The sequence below is a fragment of the Eschrichtius robustus genome, chromosome 11 (genome assembly GCF_028021215.1).
Source record: "Eschrichtius robustus isolate mEscRob2 chromosome 11, mEscRob2.pri, whole genome shotgun sequence".
Lineage (NCBI taxonomy): Eukaryota > Metazoa > Chordata > Mammalia > Artiodactyla > Eschrichtiidae > Eschrichtius > Eschrichtius robustus.
The window spans coordinates 35252773-35275924 of record NC_090834.1 but is presented as its reverse complement, the minus strand read 5'-3'; the positions used below and the strand labels follow the sequence as shown (position 1 = coordinate 35275924).

Below are 23152 nucleotides of genomic sequence, written 5' to 3'. Positions count from 1 at the left end.
CTGCTATGAGAGAGGTGCCATTCTAGGCACTAGGAATATAGTAGAAAAGGTCTCCAAGTCCCTCATTCACTGAGATTATACACTAGTGAAGATACAAGGGGAAAAAAGTCAAACAGCATGAGTTCAGATAATGGAGAGACAAATACTGGTTAATCAGAGACTTCTCTCTTGACTCTAACTCCATATTTCTCACAGCAAAGGATACTCTCCCCTTTCTCACTGTCCAGGAATAGAAGCAGTGGCTATTTCCCTTCTTCCATAGCAAAGACACCACCAAGTTCTCAATTCCTACTTGACTCCAATTCCTGACACCAGCCTATGGCTCCTTTCATAATCGGTCAATGAATCCACAAATGTTTATTGAGCATCTACTATTTCCTCAGGATGAGGCTCTTGTCCGGGCAGAAAAGGGAAGAGAAAAGTAAGAACCCAGAGAACATGTAATAAACAAAGCAGCCTAATGTTGATGTGCACTCAGCAAGTCTTTACTCAACACCTCCCACGTAACTAAGTACTGAAGGGTGAGAGGAACACAGTGGTGAGGAAGCCACAATTCTTTCCTTCACATAGGACAAATCTTCTGGCAAGGCAAGGCAAGGCAATACTTCATTCAATCAAAGACACCCATTTCTTTACATTTTAAGATCTTTAAAATTGGACTTTATCTTACAATGGTGATGCTTTCAACTGGATGAAATCATAACGATAGCACAAAATAGCATCATGCCCTGAGAGCTGTGTAGAGTCTATGGCAATTAGAACAATGGTCCAAAGTCAGGCTGCACATTAAAAAAATAAAAATAAAAACCACACGGGCTGCTGGACTCCACCCTCAGTTTCTGATTCAGTCAGTCTGGAGTAAGGCCTGATAATCTGGATTCCTAACAAGCTGCAGGGTGATGCTGGGCATGCACTTTGAGAAGCCCTGCTCTAGGGCTTCTGTCTTTAAACTGGAGCACCCCTACCCATGGAGCACACAACGACTTTGCAAACGGTGCAAGGACAGAAATAGTTTTACTGAAATCTATTTTCAAATCCTCCATATCTACATGTACTCTCTTCTAAAACTTCCCTTAGATTTCCCTCAGAATACGCTTGTAGTCAGTCATACTGATTCATCTTTCCCACCGCTCATTCCACAATCTCCCCTCTCTCACTTTGCAAAGGAAAAGCACAACTCTCACTCATTCTTGGCATTGCCCTAAGGTGTAAAGGCTTCTTGAACATTAAATAAATGTCCCAAAGTTCAAACTAAGCCTCTTTTAATCAGGGCACCAAAAGTGTCCCCATTCATCTTTTTAGGAGATGCATTTCCAGTCATTAGTAAACAAAAAATAAACTGTAATAGTACTGATCAAAATATATGAAGTTTTGATCAAAAAAAAAATCTGATAACTGGAGCCAAAATGTCTAGAATCCAATCCTGAACCCACGACTTAACTAGCTATGAAATCTTGAGAAAGTTACTTAATCTCTCTGTGCCTCAAATTCCTCATCTGTAAAGTGCGGATGATAAGTTCCTTTTATGATTATTGTAAGCATTAAATGATATACATAAAAAATGTAAATTAAATTAAAATTATATATGTTAATATATGTAAAAAATGTTTAGAATTGTACCTGGCACATAGGAAATGCTGTCTGTGTTAGCTATTATTGTTGTTGTTGTAATTATTAATTGTAATAATAACTCAGAGTAATTTTTTTAATTTAAAAATTTTATATAGATTTTCTTTTGTTTCAGGAAACTTTTATAGGATCATCAATAAAAAGCCTTCAAAAAATATGTTGTGACATGATGGTTAAGTTATGTAAAAGTATGATTTCAAGTAAAAGGAAGTAAAAAATTTTAATTAAAGAAAGTATATATTTTTAAATTAATGGTGACGAGAACTTATATATTTTTTAATTAATGGTGATGAAAATACAATTTTAAAAGTAATGGATCCATTTTATTTATAAACATTAATTTCACAATATACTGGCAATTACATTCTTTGCAACTATTTAAACTTATGATGAAAACTTTCAGATGTTAACATTCTTTTAGGGTAACCAACCTGAACAACATTAAGACCACTGGTTTAGGTATATGCCAAGGAGTGAAATTGTTGGGTTGTATGGTATTCTCATCTTCACCTTTACTAAGTTTTGCCAAATTCTTTTTCTAACAAGGTTGTTTCCCTTTGATGTATACTCCTACATGCTGGGTATATGGTTTCATTGATCTACATCATCATAGGTACTTAATCTTATTGAGCTCATTTATTTTTTGCCAATTTAGTGGATGTCAAATGGTATCTCTGTGATTGTTTTGGCATTTTCCAGATTATTAATATGACTAAGGATGATTATTGATCATTTGTGTTTCTGCTGCTGTGAGAAAGCTGTGTGTGTCTTTGCCCATTTATTAGAGAATTTATATATTGTCAAGTATTTTATATGCTGTCAGTATCTTTTTCCAGTCTGTAATCTTGTCTTCCTTTTCTACTTATGGTATCTTTTGGTAAGCAGAGTTTCTTAATTTTTATAGATTAAATTTATTAATTTTATGATTTATGTTTTGTGATTTTTTTGTGTGCCATAAGAATCTTTTTCTACCCCAAGTCATTAAAATTTTTAGAAGAAAACAGAGACAGATGTTTTGCTTCTAAAAATTCATCTGTAGTGGATTTTTGTTGTAGGACGTGAGGTAGAGATCCAATTTCTGCTTTTTTACCCCCATATGGATATCCAATTTCTCTAACACTATTTAATGAAAAATCAGCTTTCTCCTCATTGATCTGCCCAGCCACCTCTTTCATATAAATTTAATTCAATCAATTAGTCTATTATCACAGCAATGTCATACCAGCTTAATTATTAAAACCTTAATATGTATTCTGATATTTGATAAGTCCCTCCAGATGATTCTTCTTCAGGACATTGGCTATAATTTGGTTCTTTGCACATATATATAAATATTAGAATCAACTTGTCAATCTTCTGGAAAGAAAAAAATCTTGCAATTTTCATTGAAATTATAGTTAATTTATAGATTAATTTGGGAAAAAAGCTGACATCATTAAAATATCAAGTTTTAATATGTGTGAAGATGGTTTAGTATATTTGCATTTACATGAACAACCTTTTATCTTTCAGTATAATTTTAAATTTTATTCCATTAAAGCATACACATTTTTGGCTAGATTTATTACCGATATCTTAAGTATTGTTTTTTCAGTGAATAGTAATTTTTGTAATTTCTAACAGCCCATTGCTAATATAAATGAATGTAGTTGATTTTATATGTTGATCTTAGAACAATGTGTTAAACTCTCTTATTATTTGTAATATGTGTCTGCAGAATTTGGGGGCTTTACTATGCAATCTTATGCTAATTATGGCAGGGGTTTTTTGTTGTTGTTATTTCAGCTTTATTGTGGTATAACTGACATATAAAATTATAAGATATTTAAAGTATACACCGTGATGATTTGATATACATATGTATTGTGAAGGGATTCCCCTCATCTAGTTAATTAACATATCCATCACCTCACATATTTACATAGTTATCTTTTCTTTTTTTGATGAGAATGTTTAAATTCTATTCTCTTAGCAAATTTCAATTATACAATACAATGTTATCAACTATAGTCACCATGTTACACTGGATTCTCAGACTCAGACTTTTTTCATCTTATAGCTGAAAGTTTGTACCCTTTTATCAACCTCTCCCTATTTCCCCACCCGCTATCCTCTGGCAACCTCTTTTCTACTCTGTTTCTATAATTTTGATTTTTTTTTTTTTTAGAGTCCACATATAAGTGATACCAGTACAATATTTGTCTTTCCCTGGCTTATTTTACTTAGCACAGTGCCCTCAAGGTCCATCCTCTTGTTGCAAATGACAGGATTTCTTTCTTTCTCATGCTAAATAATATTCCATTAAACATATACACCGCATCTTCATTATCCATTCATTCATTGATGAACACCTAGGTTGATTTGGCTATTATAAATAATGCTACAATACTTATATAATAATGGCAGTTTTATTTCTTCCTTTATAAACCTATCATTTTTATTTATTTCTCTTTTCTTCTCTGCTTATTAAGGTTCCAGGACACACTATAGAAGCAGTGATGTGGTTATCAATGTCTTACTCTTGAATTTTACAAGAAATGTGTCAGAATATTTTCATGTAGATGTGGGGATATTCCTATTTTTTTGAGCTTTACTGTGAATTAATACTGAAATTCATCAAATGCTTTTTCACTTATCATTGAGATGATCATATATCTTATCTTTTCTCCTTCAACTTATTGATCTGATGAATTAGATTATTTACTTAGAATAAAACCGCTGGGTTTGGTTTACTAATATTTTGTTTAGAAAGTTTTACATTTATGCTGATGAATACAATTGTCTTATAACTTGCTTTCCTTATACTCGTTTTGGACTGTGTATCATGGTTACAGTGGTTTCCCTATAAGAGTTCGTGTGAGATTGAAGTGATCTATCCTTAGGAAATTTGTTTTATTTATAAAACTCTCTGAGCGTGTCTTTTCTTTATGAGAAGATTTTTATATAATCTTCTTGAGTCAATTTTGATATGTTCTATTATTCTAAAAATTGAACATTGTGCCTTAAATTTTCAAATTGTTGGTATAAATTTGGCCTATTATCATACCTTTTCAACCTCTGATAACTGTTATTATGTTCTATCATTCCATATTATCTCTTTTTTCAATCTTTCAGGTACCTGTGAATATATCTATTTTTCATGCTTAATATTGTTTATCTGTGAATTCTCTTTTCTGGATAAGTCTCACCAGCCTTTTCTACTTTCTTAGTTTTTGAAAATAATAAACTTCTGGATTTGTTGATCTCCATTATTTTATTGTTTTTTAATTTTATTCCATGTCCTTATTTTTAAGGTATCTCTCATATTTAAATGAAAAATAACTAGATTAATTTTTATTCATTAGCTAAGTGTTCAATTTATGAAAAGAGAGAGCACAGAAGAGAATAAACACACACAAAAAATAACAATCAAAATAAAAATATTTGCTAGCTTTTGTTTCCTCTAATTTAAGCATTTAAGGTTAAGTACCAAATCTTACTGCCACTACTACAATTTGCTATTTTCATTGTAATTTATTTTAAAGTATTTTAAAATTTCTATTATGATTTCTTCTTTGCTCCATGAAATGTGTGTGTATGAGTGTATATATATACATATATATATATATATGTATATTTATATATATACATTTTTAAGTTGATGGGAACAGTTTATTTTTGTTACTCATCTCTAATTCAAATGTATCATGATAGGATAGTCTTTCTGTGAGATATATATTCTTTAGTAACATTTATATGTGTTAGACCATAAAGTTATCTCAACAAATTTTAATGTTTCACATGTGCTTGAAAAAAAGTGGATATTATTTAAACAGCCAGCTTCCATATATGTCCAATAAATAATGTTTGATAATTTTACTTTCAAGTTTTTCTTATTTAAATGTTTTTATTTGCTCAACCTATCAAAAATTGAGATTTCCCACTATGATGACAGATTTGTCAGTGTTGTTCTTACAGTTCCTTTGATCTTCACTTTTATATATTTAAGACTACATTATGATGGGTATGCAAATTTTTAACTTCAATACCCGCAGGATGAATTATAACTTTTATCATTTTGCTGTTGCCTCTATTTCCCTACTAATGATTTTTGTTTTAAAACATTTGTTTCGTTTGATGTTATTATACCTACCAATATTTCTCTTTGTGTTTGCCAGATACATCTTTGTTGCTGTCTTGATTCCCAGTCTTTCATGTTCTTATTTTTTAGGTATGTCTCATATTTAAATGAAAAATAACTAGATTAAGAAAAATCTATTCTCTAAATCTCTGGGAATTTTTCCTGGTGAATTTAGTCAGTTTATATTTATTATCATAACTGATACATATGAACTTGTTTCTACCATCTTACTTTTGCTTTGAATTTATCCTAGTTTTTTTTCTAGGCGGCTTTTTTCTTGCTTGCTTTTTTTTCAAGTTCTCTGTCCATTCATTTTCCTCTTTCTTTTTATTTTCCCTCTCCGATTTGTACAGTTATATACTCTATTTCTATTCTTGTATGGACTTCCTTTGAAATTTTACAATGTAGTTAATTTAAGCCCCACCCCTTCTCAAGCAACATAAGGACTTTAGAATTTTTTAAGTCTGAAAATTCCCTCCCAGTTTACATGAAATTGTTCAGTACTTTAGTTCTGTCCTTTTTTTAAAACACAAATTAAACACAACTATATTATAGGAGAATGACTATTTAATGCTATCTACGTGTTTATCAATTTCATTGCTCTCATTCCTTTAATATCACAGACCATCATCCTAGGATAAGTTTCCATCTTTCTGAAGTATGGTACATCCTTTACAAGTTCTTTTCATGTAAGTATATTGGTAATAAACTCTTCTTATATTTTTTCCCTGAAGATGTCTTTATTTCAAACTCTTTCTTGAAAGGAACTGTTCCTGAGTACAAAATATTAATATGACTTTGGATATATCATTATCTTATCTTCTGCTTTCCATTCTTACTGTTGAGATGTTTGCTGGAAGAAAATTCTCTTTCTTTGGTACATAATCTGTATTTTTGTCTCTGGCTGCTTATAAGATCTTTTTAAATTAATTTTTTATAATGTAGTTGCAGTTCCTTGTATCTAGGTGTGAATTTCTTTTTATTTATCTTATTTCATGTGTTGTGGCTCCTTTCTCTGTAGCTTCATATCTTTCATCAATTCTGAAAAAAACTTAGCCATTATTTTTCTAATTGTTTCTTAACTACATTCCCTTTCTTCTTTGCTTATGGTTCTTTGAATATATGTAAACTGGTCTTTCCAATTCTAGCCTTTATATCTCTTAACCTCTCTCATATTTTACATTTCTTATCTTTCTGTATTGCATTTTGAGAAACTTTTTAATATCTATCTCCCAAATTATAAATTCTCTTGCTAGCTGCACTTAATCTTCCATGAATAACTCTGGTCCATTGATACTTTTATTTCAATAGTTTTTTGTTGTTTTTTTTTTTTTTTCTGAAAGCTGTATTGTTGTCTTGTCATTTTTTTCAATACGCTTGCTCAGAGAAAGACAAATATCATATGATATCACTTATATGTGGAATCTAAAAAAAGCCTACAAATGAACTTATCTACAACACAGAAACAGAGTTACAGATGCAGAAAATAAACTTATGGTTACCACGGGGCAAAGGGGGAGGGATAAACTGGAAGATTGGGATTGACAGATACACACTACTATACATAAAATAGATTATTAATAAGGACCTACTATATAGCACAGGGAACTCTACTGAATACTCTTTAATGGACTATATGGGAAAAGAATCTAAAAAAAGTCAATATATGTATACATATAACAGATTCACTTTTCTGTACACCTACTTCAAACTAACACAACATTGTAAATCAACTATATCCCAATAAAAATCTTTTAAAATTATGCTTGCTCATTTTTGATAGTTTTCTTGTGCTTGTTCACTTTTGGGATTCCATCTTTATGTCTTTATACAGTTCAAACAAAGTAATTTTATGTTCTTATCTTTAATCCTTATATTGAAGTCCTTAAGGGTTTTATATCTTGCTTATTACTTCTGTTTACTCCCACTCAGGATGGCTGTTTTCTTGTGTATCTAAGGTAAATTAAATATATACTCACAATTAAAGATTACCAATTTGTAGAGAATGCAGAGGACCTGGATTAATTGAGGATTACCAGGTCCAAGGCAGAGTCTCCTGACCACGATGCTGACATTAGCACCTTATTTATGGAATTCCACCTTTCAAGCATTCACTGCTGCTCTGATAGAAGCCTATGACTTGTGCATGTTCGTGTTTGCATACAGGGGTTGGGTTAAGATTTCCCTTGCTTCCTACAAGCAAAGAAATATAAATTATATTTTACACAGAATCTAGTTGTTTTGTAACAGGATGACCATGAAGATTATCTATTCCACTGGAGGCAGAATTTCAAGAAAGTTTTACAAAATCTCATAATATTCAGAAAAAGAAATCCAGTTAAGTGATAATAAGCTTATTTAATAGGAAAATTTTCACCCTTTTGGAAAATTTTACCCCATAAAATCTTGGGTGATTTAAAAAGGACAAACTTCCTCTATATTTTCTGAAAATACAGATAATTCAAATCAGAAAGAAGGTCAACATTAAGATAAAAATAAAATTCAAATAAATTACTTTCTCCTCTAATTTAAATATAAAATTATTGCATCATGTTTTGATTTAAGAAACAAACTGGAAAGGTAGTTTTTCTCATAAAACAACATGCTACTCTCCTGACATCTCATCAAGCATATCTCCTATCTCATCACTTATGCTCCTAAAATATATCAAGAATAGCATCTTGTATATAGCAGGTATTTGATGAGAATCTGCTGAATTAAAATATACTATTTTTCAATTTATCTGATAATAACTAATCATTGGATCTTAGGTAGAAAAATGAATTTCAATCTCACATTTTTGCATGGATGAATACACTGTAATGGTTTTCTTGATTGAAATTAGGTTTAGTTCCTAACTCTGGTTTTCATAGTGAATCTAAAGTAGCTGAAACAATAAGTTTCTAAACCTGACTACATATTAGAATCAACTAGGGAAATTTTTTAAAAATATTATTCCTAGGCCATAACCCCCAGAAATACTGATTTATTTGAACTCTCGTAATTATTAGGGAATCTATATTTTAAAAAAAATTATCCAGGTAATTCTAATATATAGCCAGATTCTTAAACCACTGATAAAAACATTTTTTAATCCTCATCATCTGGTGTACATGTTTAGACAAGAGGCTGCTGATTTTTTCTGTGTTTACATCAGTCGATGTGCAACACTATTTCTTTAGTAATATCTCACTGCAATTTTCTAGTGAGGGTATATCAAATTCTTGCATGTAAGAAAGTGAGGATAATGCCTAAGTCTGAGCGTAAGGTGGATTGCAATACAATTTGAGAATAATTGATCTAATTTCTAGAAGACAGATTACCATGAAAATCAACTAAATGTGTAAGTTTTGCCCTGCACAATGTGATCCAAATCAAAGTTACAATATCATTAACATGTAATTTTAAAATCATTTTTACTTAACCATTCTTTTCTCACTTTCTCGATTTTAAGTTGGATTATTTCATTTAAGTATTTAAGACTCCTCAGGATGTAATCAGCTTTGGTCACAGGAAGTTCAGTTTTCACAAACATTTCAACTTAATTTAAATAAAAAGACAAGAACCTTTCCTGTTGCCATTTTAGTAAAAACAAAAAAGACTAATCTCCATGAGTGTTCTATCAACACAATGTAAAAAAAATAAATGGTTTATATTCATATTTTCTTGTTTGCAGGATTATTTAAGAATATTTGACAAGCACAATTTTAGGGATCAAGCAGATATATCACAAAGTTCTTAGAATTCATTAAATGACCTACACTGCAAGAATACAAAACTCCAATACTGTAGTATTTCTGAAAAGGCTAAGATGAAAACGTGGTATCTTAAAGGCAAAGTCTCACAAAACTGTATGAAGCCCAAAGAGAAAAGAATTTTAGAGATAAGGCCAATCTACTGGCCTTCCACTTTGTATAAGGAAGACATTGTATTCATCCCGCAAACATTTATTGAGTCCCTACCAAATGCTAGTCACTGTTTACAGACTGTATCCCCGCCCTCATGGAGCTGCCATTCCAGTGAGGGGAAGAAGTTCAGACAGTGAGGGTCAAAAGCAAACAAACAAAACAGTCAAATAGGAGTTTAAGTACAGGCTCAGATTTTTGAGAGCCATAAATTCTTAGACAAGTTACTTAACCTTTCTGAACTCGCTTCCTCATTTACAAGTAGAAATAATATTACCCATCACACAAGTTTGCTGTGATGACCAAATAAGCTAATATAAATAAGGCAAAAGACTGGCATAGTCTTGAATCTGTGTTTTAAAGTCAGAGAATAAAGTTCAAACTTCTCTAATTCTGGACAGATAATAAAGTGTATTGTCTGCCTTGTAATCTTTCATATCTCACCTCCTCTTTCATTTACCCTGACTCTGGCACACCAAACACCAAATTTCATTGATTCTAGGATACATAATTCTCCCACTTTAACTTCTCTGGAATAGAACATGGCTTATCAGTGCTGCCAGTTGGGTGTCAGTCATTATCATGACAGTTTTCCTTTAGCAGTGCATGCACAAGCATTAAAAACAATGGCTCCAAAGTTTCATAATGGATGACAGTGGCTTGAAAATAAATCCTGGAAACAGTAGCTAAGGATTCCTTTCAAGCCTAAGAAACAAATACATGTGTGTATGTGCATATGTGTATTGGGGAGAGTGGATCATACATGGGGATGATGGTGAATCAGATTTGTTCAGCAACATTCAGGAACTGCTAAGTCAAAATAGTCTAGCTCTATATAATTGCAAAGTCAGTTTAACTGCCTAGCACCGAAAGCTTTTGGTCTATCATGGTTCTTTGGATTCTTTAAAGAAATGCTGCATCACCAATGTCTTCTTGGCACAAAGGACAAGACCATGTGGAGAAACATAGACATCAAAAATTTTGAGTTGAAGATGACTCAGGAAAGTTCATCTCTGAATATGAAGAAGCTTTAGGAATACCTTAACTAAATTTATTTTATTTAGACTTTTTTTTTTCATATGTGTGTAAGAGTTATATATGACCCAAACCTACACCTAATTAAGTATAAAGATCTATTTCAATAGTTATAATATAAAAATCCAAGGTATAATTTAATTGATACAGCACTTTTTTTCTTGTTTTTCAAAGGCATATAAAACATCAGGACAGGTTAAAATTGATACAACCCTGGGCTCTATGAAATACAGTATCAGTGGTTCCCAAATACGGTGCTAAGCACATCAAAGGAGCTAAACAAATATTTGTTGAAAGAAATTAATGCATTCTTCAAGATGAAATACAGAGTCTGGCCCTGAATGCCCCTCCAAGAAAAGGGGTCCTGCAGAAAACATTTTCCTGGGGAGAAGAGAAGATTCTTACAGTGCCCGGGAATCAGCTTTTCATAGCAACTACTGCCACCCTTCAACCTATTCAATGCAAAATTCTGTTTCAGAGAGTTTAACATAGTAATAATAAAAATAAGTTTTATCTATTACAGTTTAAACTGCCTAAAAGAATCTTTAAAAGAGTTTTAGAAATTATGTCATTTCCAAATCCTATTATAATTCTCAAGATAATCTTGTTAGTAATTCCCATGAAGAGAACTCTTCCCAGTTTTGTGCAAAGGTTTTGTGCTGGCCCATACATGTCAGGACAAGATGTTCTTTATGCTGCAACCAGAGCTTCTGTAACTGAAGCATGAAATCTGCCTTGAAAAGGCAATCAATCTTAACATAACTATCCACGCTGTAATTGATTTCTGGCAATATATACTTTCAGATATGTAAAATGCTTTAAACATTATGCAAATCCTGCATTGAAATCCAGTTTCACACTACCATTTGAGTCAGGTCAGTTTTTCTGATACAACCTGTTTCGTAGCAAAGAAGCAATTTCATCCACATGATAGAAATCAAGAGTAAAAGAAAGCTTCCTCTTTTGTAATCTTAAAAGAGTCATGATCAACTTGTGTACCATTGCTAAAATTAGTAAGCAATTTACAGATTACTTAGTTTTGATGCATTCACAGTCTTCCTTTGGTGACAAAGATTGGCAGTTTTTCAAGACCTAGTTTCACTGTGTGTCTAGATAAGTGATAGAATCTTTCCTTCTTTCCTTTCTTTCTCCTCATTTCTGTCAACTACTGGCTGTGTAATCCCTGGCAAGTCACTTAACCTCTCTTTGCTGTGGTATTTTTTTACTTTTTTCTTTCTTATCATTAAAACATCAGTAAAACAGAGATTTGCTGGAAGTATTAAATGTGTTAGGTATAAAGCACTTAGAGGAGGGCCTAGCACATAGAAATCCCTAATAAATCTAGTTATTTTTATTATTATGTGACAAAATCATATAAGGTCAACAAAGATGAATGAGTAAACAGATTAATGAATTAGTGGAATATAAAGCTTGATCTTCACGGATGATTAAGATTTCAATAGAAAGAAGAGGTAGAAGTGAAACACACATATTACTGCTATTCATAACCTTTCTTCCTGTCTTCTTCCCTCACCAGAGAAGAACTTAGATAAAAGGAGCACAGGTCAGGAATCTTGGTGCCGTAGATCAGAGCCAACCTGTGGCTTCTCCAGTACGTATGAGAAGATAGAGTAGAAGGAAGTGAGTGTGCTCTCCAAGAGGACACCCACCACGTACCCAGCTGTGCCGGGCACAGGCATGATTATATGGGATGCCGGGAGATTAGGGGACTCTGTGCAACCTGCCAGCCCTTCTGTTTATGCGTTCCAGCCTGCGTTACCTAAAATGTATAGGTTTTTGTCCACTTGACAACAACTTTCCAGCCGTGTAACTTTCTAAACATTGCTTAATGTCTCTAAACTTCAGCATTGTCATTTATAAAATAGACATTAAAAATATCCAAGTGGCTGCTCCAAAGAGCAAATTACATTTGTAGGACAACTAGAAAAGGACCTGCTACAGAGTAGGTATTCAAAAAATGTTAGTCCCCAAAAATATACATAAATACTTTAGACTAGTCCTCTACAGAAACAGCAACTTGCACTGACCTGTAAATAACTCTAGTCAGTACCACTACTCCTCTTTGTCCTGGCTGAGTTACCTGAATTAGGTTGAGAATAGTTAGAATGCAACTAACGTGTTGTTTGGGTATTTGTGACATTCATTTCTATATGCTGCTCCAAAAGGACATTCTATAAGAAATGTGATTCAATCCATTCCAATACCTTAAGGGTCTTAAACAGCATACCAAGGTTTAGGTGCCAAAGTTTAATTGAAATTTGACATATAGATGAGCACTTCTGCCTGTTCTGAAAGCCAGCAGAAGCTTCCTAAACAAAGAGCAATCACAAACGGTAATTTTATCCAACTGGTTCCAATTACATTTAGCATTTTTTATGAAAGAGGGAGAAAAACAAGAATGGACTCAAGAAAATGTTTTCCTTTTATGATTTACTCTCTACAAGGCAAAGATGAATTGCCTTATGAAGTCAACTTACTTCTTATAACTCAAGGAACATAACTGTCTAGAGAAAAAAAAATTATTCAATGTCTTCCTAGAGGTAAACAAACATTATGTTACAGAATAAATGTGGGCATTTCAGCACATCTGGAAATAACTCCACAACCTACGGTGTTGGACCCCTAAAAAAGATATTTCATGATAATAAATTGTTATCAGCAGATGTTGATTACTTCGAGCCAGGGGAGGTTTAGAAACAAAATAGATGGTTTCTGTCATGCAGAACACAGACCTTCAAAGTGGTCAATTAAAAGAGACACACCATTAATCCAAATGGCAGCTGGAGGAGTTGTTGATTCCTAAATGAAGAAACGGAAGCAGATCCAAAGGTGATTTTTACACTTGTTTTTCCCGTTAGCACAGCAGCTTCCAAACTGCATACCCTTAACCAAGGTCCAAGTCTTTGCTTTATGGTTATAGATGCTATTTTTTTCAAAGGACATAATAGATACTAGCATTCCCTCTGAATTCTAAACCACTACATATGTTTGTGATATCATAAGAAATCATGATATCACACATAATCTATTTGATTGATTTTATTTTTCATTTGATAAGTGTGTTCTTATAAGGAAATGAGTCCTTGATTTTACTTGGAAATCCCTTGTACTGCTGCTGAGTGGCTGTGTTCTAAGGTAACTGCCCCTATGGGTCAGAGAGTGAAGCCATACCTGTGTGGGTAAGTGGTAGGATCTCTGCTTAAAAGAGTAGACATACCTAATGTCAATGATCCAGGAAAGAAGGAGATCCTAGAAAAAGAAATGGAGTTTGAGAGGCATATCTTACACTGGATAAAGGGAGGAGGGTGGTATTCCTTTGTCCATCTGGGCTAAGACTGACTTCTTTTTTTTTTTTTTTTTTTACTTTTTAAAAGATTTTTATTGGAGTATAGTTGATTTACAATGTTGTGCTAGTTTCAGGTGTACATCAAGGTGAATCAGTTATACATATACATATATCTACTCTTTTTTTTAAGATTCTTTTCCCATATAGGCTATTAGAGAGTACTGAGTAGAGTTCCCTGTGCTATTCAGCAGATTATTATTAGTTATCTATTTTATATCTAGTAGTGTGTATATGTCAGTCCCAATCTCCCAATTTATGGAACACTGACTATTAAGGGCTAGATTGTCTGGGGATGGTCTGAGGAGGGGAGGGAAGAATACTCTCTGCCAGTTGGATAAAACTTGGGGTTAGGCAGGGGTCAGTCCTTAGGAGACTCCACAAATGAGCTGAAAGACAGTTATAGCCAGCCAGGAGTTTTTCTCTGTATGTTAATTCTCTTTGGTTATTCCTAAGCATTTGACAAGTACTGATAAAGATACAGCCTCATCTCAGGTGAGGAGAAGGAACTTGAAGGGAAGAGTCTGGGGCTAGAGCTAAAAGGAGAGCAGCATGGTAGTGGCATAGTAATTAGTGACAGATCCCGCAGAAGAAGGTGAATCTCAGTGGACAGGCAGCTGGAATATAAGATCTGGGTATCTCCTCCTATGTGGACATTCACTTTTCTGTCTTCCTTAAAGGACTCAGATGCTATTTTATGAAAAGAGCTGGCATCACGTTATTCCTTATTAGAATAAATATTGATGAGAGGATAATGTCTTTGTTGAGGAATAAATTAATTTATACCTTCTCTTTGCTAGATACTATGCTAAGAGTAGAGAAATGAAGGACTAGAGGCATACAGTCTGGTAGAAAGAGATTTGTGAGCAAAAAGTAAAACAGATATTTGAATAGACATATTTATCAGACATAGGGAGGCAAAAATAATGGAGGGATAACAAGCACATAAAAATGTAATGTGGGGCTTCCCTGGTGGCGCAGTGGTTGAGAGTCTGCCTGCCAATGCAGGGCACACGGGTTCGAGCCCTGGTCTGGGAGGATCCCACATGCCGCGGAGCAACTAAGCCTGTGAGCCATAGCTATTGAGCCTGCGCGCCTGGAGCCCGTGCTCCGCAACGAGAGGCCGCAACAGTGAGAGGTCCGCGCACCGCGATGAAGAGTGGCCCCAGCTCGCCGCAACTGGAGAAAGCCCTCGCACAGAAACGAAGACCCAACACAGCCAAAAATAAATAAATTAATTAATTTAAAAAAAAATTCTATATAAAAAAAAAAATGTAATGTGATTCATACATAGGCTTGAGTCCATACTCTAACTTCAGTCCTAAACTTTTTCAAGGGATTCGTGTACTCTATCAGCAGTTAATGTCAGAAAACATTTTCTAGCCTGCAGTCTGAATTTATCATTCCCTTTTAATACATAAATGAATTCAAGGCATATTTTATTTTGCCTGGAGAAAAGAAGGCTATGTTGGGGGAGTCTATTTATCTGTGGTCTCTGACCTTAGGTTACCTCTCTTAAATCAAGAGTTCAAAGTCTGGGTCCTAGAGCTCATAGATGGGTTTCATCCAAAACCATCCTGAGGTCAATTAAAATTTAAAAAGATCCATGACCCATTAAAACATTTTTTTAAAAGGTCATTTTTGTTTCATAATATGAATTAAAGTATACAATTAAGAATCTCTTTGGGTTTCTCCTAAGACCATGATTTAATGACCCTTGGAATCCCTTTTTGTCCATATCCATGTTTAAAGAGATCCTACCAGCAATGGAGCACTGACTTTGTATAAAAAACTACACTAATAACTAGAAAGTAAACAATGCTTCATGTAAAAGAAAAACCATAGTTCTTATAAGCTACACATGGCATAACCTGGGTATCAAAATACACTATGAGTGTATTTTCTTATTTTGAATTTTAAAACTTACTCATTTGAATCTCTTATATTTTGGTTCATTTTTATATTTCTTATCTTTAGTGTTCTTCAATTTCAATATAATACATTTAAATGGGTTTATTTTTCTGTATTGCACTAATATTCTTATACTTCATAAACATGAGAGTTAATCACTTCTGGAAAATTATCACCCAGTATCTATTCAAATGTTGCTTCTCCCTCAATCTCTATATTTTCTCCTTCTGGAACTCCTACCTTCTTGTTTCTTAACTCAGTAATGTTTATATTTTCCATTTATTTATGTCTCTGCATTCTAGGTATTACCATCGATTATACCATGGCTAATCTGCATTTTTAACCCTTCCATTGAGTTTTTATTTCAAAATTATATTTTTCACTTACAGGTTTTCTATTTGTCTGTTTTTTAAAAATAAGTCATTCTTTGTTAGGGTTTAACTTCTTTATATACTGTCAACATTTTATACATATTCATTTTATATATTCTCTTTCATGTTGCTATATTATCTCAAGTTATTAAGGATCCAATACTGCTGTTATGTCGCATGTTAACTCTCCCTCATGGACTGTACTGTCTGCTAACTTTTGTTCTTAGTTGATTGTTTCCTTGTGTGTTTCGTCATGTATTATAGTGAGCATATCTTTAGCAGGGCTTGCTGTTTTCTTGAAAATCCTTGGCAGTCTAGATAGCTGGTACTATACTTTCAGAATGGTTTTCTGTTTTACTCTTCTAGGAGCCTCAGGAGTATTTTTCAACTTGAAGATTTCTAGGTCAGTTAGGTAGTGTAAAATACAAAAGCAAAAATAGAGTCACACGATGTTCAGGCCCAAAGAATGAAATTCTTAGGAGAAGATTCCTTTTCCTCTTACTAACAAAGTTTCTTGTTCTCACTCTGTGCTGATGGCATATTATTCTAGCCTAACTTTTCACTAAAATAAGGGTCCTGGTTTTATGCAGCGGACAGGGATGTCTCAGTTCCAACTCTCTGCCTCATCTGGAACCAAGGCCTTAGCTTTTCTCCATCTCACATGGACATTAGACTCCAACCTCCTGGTCACCCAGATCCATCATCACTGGGGCAACCACAGCATCGGTTCACAGGATATACTCTGGCTTTTAACTTATTTGCTTTTAGCAAATGGTAATCCCTTTTATTTTTTGCAAAATTGGGTACCACGTTAAAATCATTTAGATTATTTTATCCAGTACTGCTAGGTGTTTGTAACCGTAATTTTTTTTAGAATATCTCAGTCTATTGTTTTGCCAGAGCTTTAGTTTACAGTTTGTTTCATTATTCATAATTAGTCTTTTCCAAGCAGAAATTTCAGTTGGACTGTTTCAGATGTTGAGAATTTAGAAACACTTAACATTTTTTATGTCCAGAATTCTTCTCCATGTTCAGAAGGGATGGACTAGAGACATTTTTAAGTTCTAAATGAAGGAAATCTCTGATATAACTCCTGGGATCCTCCTAGGACATGGACATTTCTTGCTAACCATCATTACAAACTGATCAAAATAGATTGTATTAATTGATTTCCAATTAGAAGTTGAAAAAAGGGAGAATTTGAATCTTTTTCTTCTAAGCACCACTTCAAAATGTTACTTCTTACACTTAAGTTCTGAGAATATGTAATTGCTCTCAAACAAGATAATTTGCCACAATTTTCAGTAGTAAAAGCCTCATAAATATATGTAAAAATCATTCTACATAAGTGAACTATGACACAATATTTTAGCAAGAGTCATAGAACTTATCCCACAGAATTGACAATTTGCAAAAATCTGTTATCTTACAAGGGAAAAAATCTCAGTGATTTGAGATAATGGCAGTACCCATATCTAAAGTATACTAGTGATTGCCACTTTCACAAATATAATGCTTCTCACTCTAGGAAAATATACAAGCAATTGTTTAAATTACAAGTCAAAAGCATATAGAAGCTCTTATTTGTACTCTCTACCAGAGGGAAATAATTTTCTTTCATTCTTTCTCATACATCACAGGTATGAAGTACTATTGTTTATTGGTTAAAATGTTTCAGTTACTTGATTATTCAACTGGAAAAAATAAAAACCTTGCCAGAGTAAATAGTGATGAAAAGTAACTAAGAACCTTTTGGAAATAATAGATTTGGACAAGACCAAAGTCTTACTTGGAAACATGGCTCACTCTTAAATTTACTATCATACCTCTGACATGACAGGGGGTGCTCATTAAGAATTGAAGCACATTAAAATATTTCTGTTCATCTGTCTACTGCCAAGGCCTATCCATTAAGAGTGATCTAGGATTCCTGAACGAAGGGAGAAAAATATTTATTCTCTAAATAGTAGATGATGTGAAAACTAGATAAATCAATAAGGCAGTAAACCACATTTGAAGAAAGCATTGGGGAAACTTTTCAGGACAACTTGCAATTATTGTTTTATTTAGTCTCTCTCACTACTAACATATAGCCACAAGTGTTTAAAGTCAAATTATTTTCCCCACACAGTAACAAGTGACTGTAGAATGATTAGGTGATAAAGAGAAAAAAAAAAATTTTGTCTATGGAACAGTCTAATTTTTAAAAAGCAATATAGCTTTTATAAGTTGCTTAACTTACCCACAGGTAACATTAACAAACATAACCCTCAGGCTTAAGGGTAGATCTTAAGTCTAAGTCAATGAAAAAGTCCATCTATGTTTTAAACATACCCTCAAAGCAAATTTGAAAGTAGCTGCATTCAGAATATCCAGAATTGATTTATTTATTTTTATTTTTTCTTGGCATATATCTCCTTGCTACTCAAAGTGTGCTCCACAGACCAGCAGCCTCTACATCTTCTCAGAGATTGTTAGAAAGGCAGAAATTTGGGCTGCATCTAGACCCTACTGACTCAGAATCTGCACTTTAACAAGCTCCATAAGTAATTCATATGCCATTAAAATTTGAGAAGTTCTGTAGTAAAAGACACAGAAATATTTTCTAATTTAACGTCAAGTACAAGATTTCTTTTGAGGGTGATGTCCTGGAATAACATAGTGGTGATGGTTTCCCCAACTCTGTGCATATACCAAACACCACTGAACTGTACAACTTAAATGGATGTATTTTATGAAATGTGAAATATATCTTAATTTTTTTAAAGAAAAAAATAAGTAACAGTAAATGCTTTCAAACCATACAGCACGTAGATGAATGGAACCAGTTCCAATTTTTTTTTTCTTTTATCTAGGGGAAAAATTAGATGCACCATTTCCCAGGGCTCACTTCTTACTGGGAAAGGGATCTACAGCAGGCCTTGACTCTGGGCAGCCCTGACCAATGATCTGAAGGTGCACCCATCCATCCTGCCCCCCATTCCCCGAGAGTGAGACACACACACACACACACACACACACACACACCCCCTCTACAGCTGCTTACAGAACTGCTACTGAGAACTGCTTTCCTCGGGAAACCGCATGCGGATGGATGTGACATGTCAAGAAACCAGACTGCCCAATCAACTAAAGGAGCAAAGAGGCAGACACGCTTATCTGCCAGCTGCACTTGTGGTCCCAGGCGTGTGGGGGAGGGGAGACTTCCTCATTCCGTCCTCTGCTTGCCCCTGCCACCCATCCCCCGCCAAAAAAGAAACTCCAGATTCTTAAATAAAATCTCGTAGTCACTCAGGGTCCACAGCAGACGACCTTCTTTGGCTTCTACAATTATCAATTTCCGGCCCGCACCTGTAACAGGCTCGCCTCCCCCGGACGCCCTTGGTAAAAGCTTCGCGCTATGGGTGGGAAGGCCTAGAGGTTCTATTTCTCGTACTTAACCCGGCGAACCGGAGGCTGGGGAGAGGATGCCTGGGGTAAGTGCACCCCCTCCCACGCGCACCTTCGAACTTTGCGGCCGTCTGGTAGCCGAGGGCCTGTGCGCGCCACCTGAAGGGCTACGGCGGGGAGCGTGCAGAGGGCGGGCGCGCGGGTTCTCGAGTTCCCCCGGCAGGAGCTCCGAGCTGCGCCCAGGACCGAGAGTTCTGGTCGTCCCTCCCACAGTTGCTAAGAGTCTCAGGGGACGCAAATTTGAATCAGTCCCCCGCCCAGACCATGCCTTTGGCGCAGTGACACAGGGTCTCTTTGAGGGCGCCCGATTACTTGGGACTAAAGAAACCGACAGACACCTATCACCTGTATTGGCGTCGGTACCCCACGGTCCCACTCTCTCGGGAAAACCTACCCATGCGTGCTCGTCCGGAGCAAACCTTAGATCCGCGCGCGCCCCCCTCTCACTCGGGTCTCAGCCCGGCTCGTGCGGCCCTGGGAAGGCAGACGCGTGCGGAGACGCGCTCGGAGCCCCGAGTCTTCTCCGGCGAGCGCACACTTCCCGCCTGCAGCACCCCCGGCCTGCCCGCAGCGCCCGCACTCACAAGCAAGGGTAGTAGCCGTAGGGAGGCAGGGGGTGCTGCGAACAGCCGTCGTCTCCCAGCTCCGAGTCCATGAGCAGATAGTCTTGGCTCTCGTTGCGCCGCGCGCGGGCCGGGGTAGCCACCCCTGGAGAGCTTCCCCTCCCGGGCCCGAACGCTGAGCTCTGGTTCATGGCGGGAACGCCCGACTGGCCGGGATCCAGCTCCTGGGGGAGGCGCCTCGGCAGTTCCAGCGGGGACCCGGTGCGGAGGGGTCCGCGTCACCTGCCGGACTGGCCCGCGGCAGACTGGTGCCCAGGGGGCGAGGGTGAGGCGAGGAGCGCAGACGCCCTGCGAGCTGAGCTCCACGAGCGGCTCACCCGCTGGCCCTGAGAGAAGTCACCACGCAGCGGGTCGCAAAGGGGACCTTGTCTGGGGTGCGTCCGGCCAGGGGACCCCTCGAGGAGGCGGCCGAGGCTCCCGGGCCGAGCGAGCGCAGGCGGGGCGGCGGGTGGCAGCGGAACCTGAGAGCTGAGAGCAAGGGAGACAGAGCTGAAGAGTTACTATGTCAACCGAGACTCTCCAGCCCTCGGCTCCCGCCTTCTTCCCCCGCATCCTCCGTCATGATTCCACCTTTAAAGGGATCGGAACGACGTTCCAGAAAGCAGCCAAAGCCTGTCGTGTAGCCACAACTTTCAGGGCCAAGATGAACCTAAAGTAGGTGGAGCCACACATGCACTTTTTTGGGGGAGGCCTAAGAGTTTGCTTATATAGAAACCATACAAATTAAGAACTTTCTAGGAAGCTTCTCTTAAGTAAGACTCAAAGAACTCTTTTTTAAAAGAGACAGGAGCCTCTCCTTTCTCCTGTCTGCCTTCATTTCTTAGGACATTTTCTCTCCCACTCCCAACCCCCGAAGTTATAACTCTTCACTTTAAAATGAACAACATTCTGTGTTCCCAATGCCAAATGTTCCCAGTTCCTGAGCAAATCAACAAAAATAGGCATTTTCTGATGATACCAATAGAGACCAACAACCTGCTTACTTCAGAGAAAAACTTTCCTTCCATCATTGCAAATGCCAGAATTATCTCTCTGCCAGATGTTTCCCACATTTCCGAACTGTTTTTAATTTTAAGACTTAGTTTTAAATTCAGATTTAATCTTCATACATGTGCAAAGTAAAAGAAACTCAACAAGGATGAATCACTATCTGTAGTAGTTCGAGTAGTTGTCATTTAGGAATCCATTCGTTCAACAAATATTTAATTGATCCCAATTGTGTGCCAAGAACCATTTTAGGATTCAGAGGCAAACTAGCCAGATCAGGTGCCTGTCTGCCTTCCTGGAAGAGAAGGAGACAGAGATTAAATGAGCAAATGAGAAAGTATCAGAGAAAAAGGCTACAATAAAAATAAGACAGGTTGATGTGATAGTAACTGGAGACTGACTACTTAAGATTATTAGGAGGTTAAAAGAGACCTTTCCAGGCAGGTGCTAGTTAAGTGGAGATGGACAGAGCAAGGAGCCAGACATGAAAAGATCAGAAACTGGTTGCAATAGGATTGAAGAAAGCCAGACAGTCTGAAATTCTGTTGACAAAGAAGGTACTTTTGCTTCCCATAAATAGGTGGACGATAAAATGGATGTTGGAAGTGTGAAAGCAGTGACCTTGATGGAGGAGAAAAGAGGTCACAAATTTAGTGTTTTTGACTTTGCCAGTACACTAAGAACTAAAGCTCAGAGAGGACAGGAACTGTTGTATTCTGAGGGCCTGGGTCTGTATTTGTCACTGGTATGTGGAATGAGTGAATGAACAGATGGATGGATGCAGTACAGAAAAAATAAGAAAACAGTCTTGACCACTAAAAGAACATTTACCCTGAAAAACTAATCACCATCGTTGTGAAGTACATTATTCCTGATTTAAGAATCTCCTTCTTTGATTTCCCATCATGTGGAGCCATGGTTTAAAATTCTTACTTTCGCCTAATAATTATGCATAGTGAAATTTGTCTGTGGCAGTTGCCATCTGTAAGGACTCAGTAGGTTTGATGCTTGAATGAGTTAGTTAATAAATGTTTAATTTAAATAGTGCCAAAGTAATCTGTTTGGGAACATCAAGTATAGTAAATAATTTAGTGGGGAAGGTAATATTCAAATGTTTTTGACATTTCAAATTCTATGAGTTAAAGAAAAGTTAGAAAAGACCAGTGGTGTTAGTTGAAGTGTTTCATTTCAAAAAATGAAGTTTTTCATTCTCAGGTAGCAACCTTCACACTGAAAAAATTATTACAGTAAACTTATAATGTGATATCAACTTATCACTTTGCAAGATAAGACATGCTTTTCTCTGTTTCTTAAATATAGTTAGTACAGGACCAATAAATCCTAGGGACATTTTCCCAGGAGGGAGAAGGTGTTGTACAAAGGATTAGAGGATTCTGAAAGAGTTTAATGATATGAGGAAGTGGAAAGAGCATTAGATTGGAAGGCTGAAAGCCTTGTTCTAACCATTCCCCTAACTGAAGCTGTATGACTTGAGAGAGGACATCTAATCTCTCTATGCCTCCTTTACTAATCAGTAGGCAGATATATAATTACTAAGTACTCCTCAATCTCTAATTTTCTGCATTTTATGCTTATCTATGAAGTTTTATCTATTCAATTATGTTAAAAAAAAAAACAGTGAAACAAAGACAACCCAGACAGTTAATATAGTTTTTAATCACGTGAGGCATTGCTGAGTAGATCTGGAGTAATGAAGAAAATTGGTGAATGAAGTTAAAAATTAAAAAATAGTTGGA

The 23152-nt window shown here is 35.9% G+C and overlaps 1 protein-coding gene across 3 annotated transcripts in view; it reads right to left on the bottom strand.

Moving 5' to 3' along the window:
* The window catches only part of TRPC6 (transient receptor potential cation channel subfamily C member 6), a 114857-nt gene extending 93825 nt beyond the window's left edge, over window positions 1–21032 (bottom strand). The window contains exon 1 of one of the 3 annotated variants that reach the window (XM_068554665.1): window positions 20370–21032. In XM_068554665.1, the coding sequence (XP_068410766.1) occupies window positions 20370–20539 (170 nt within the window). In that variant the 5' untranslated portion in view covers window positions 20540–21032. The other 2 variants (XM_068554664.1, XM_068554666.1) reach the window with 2 other exon arrangements.
* Between the last annotated feature and the right edge of the window lie 2120 nt (window positions 21033–23152).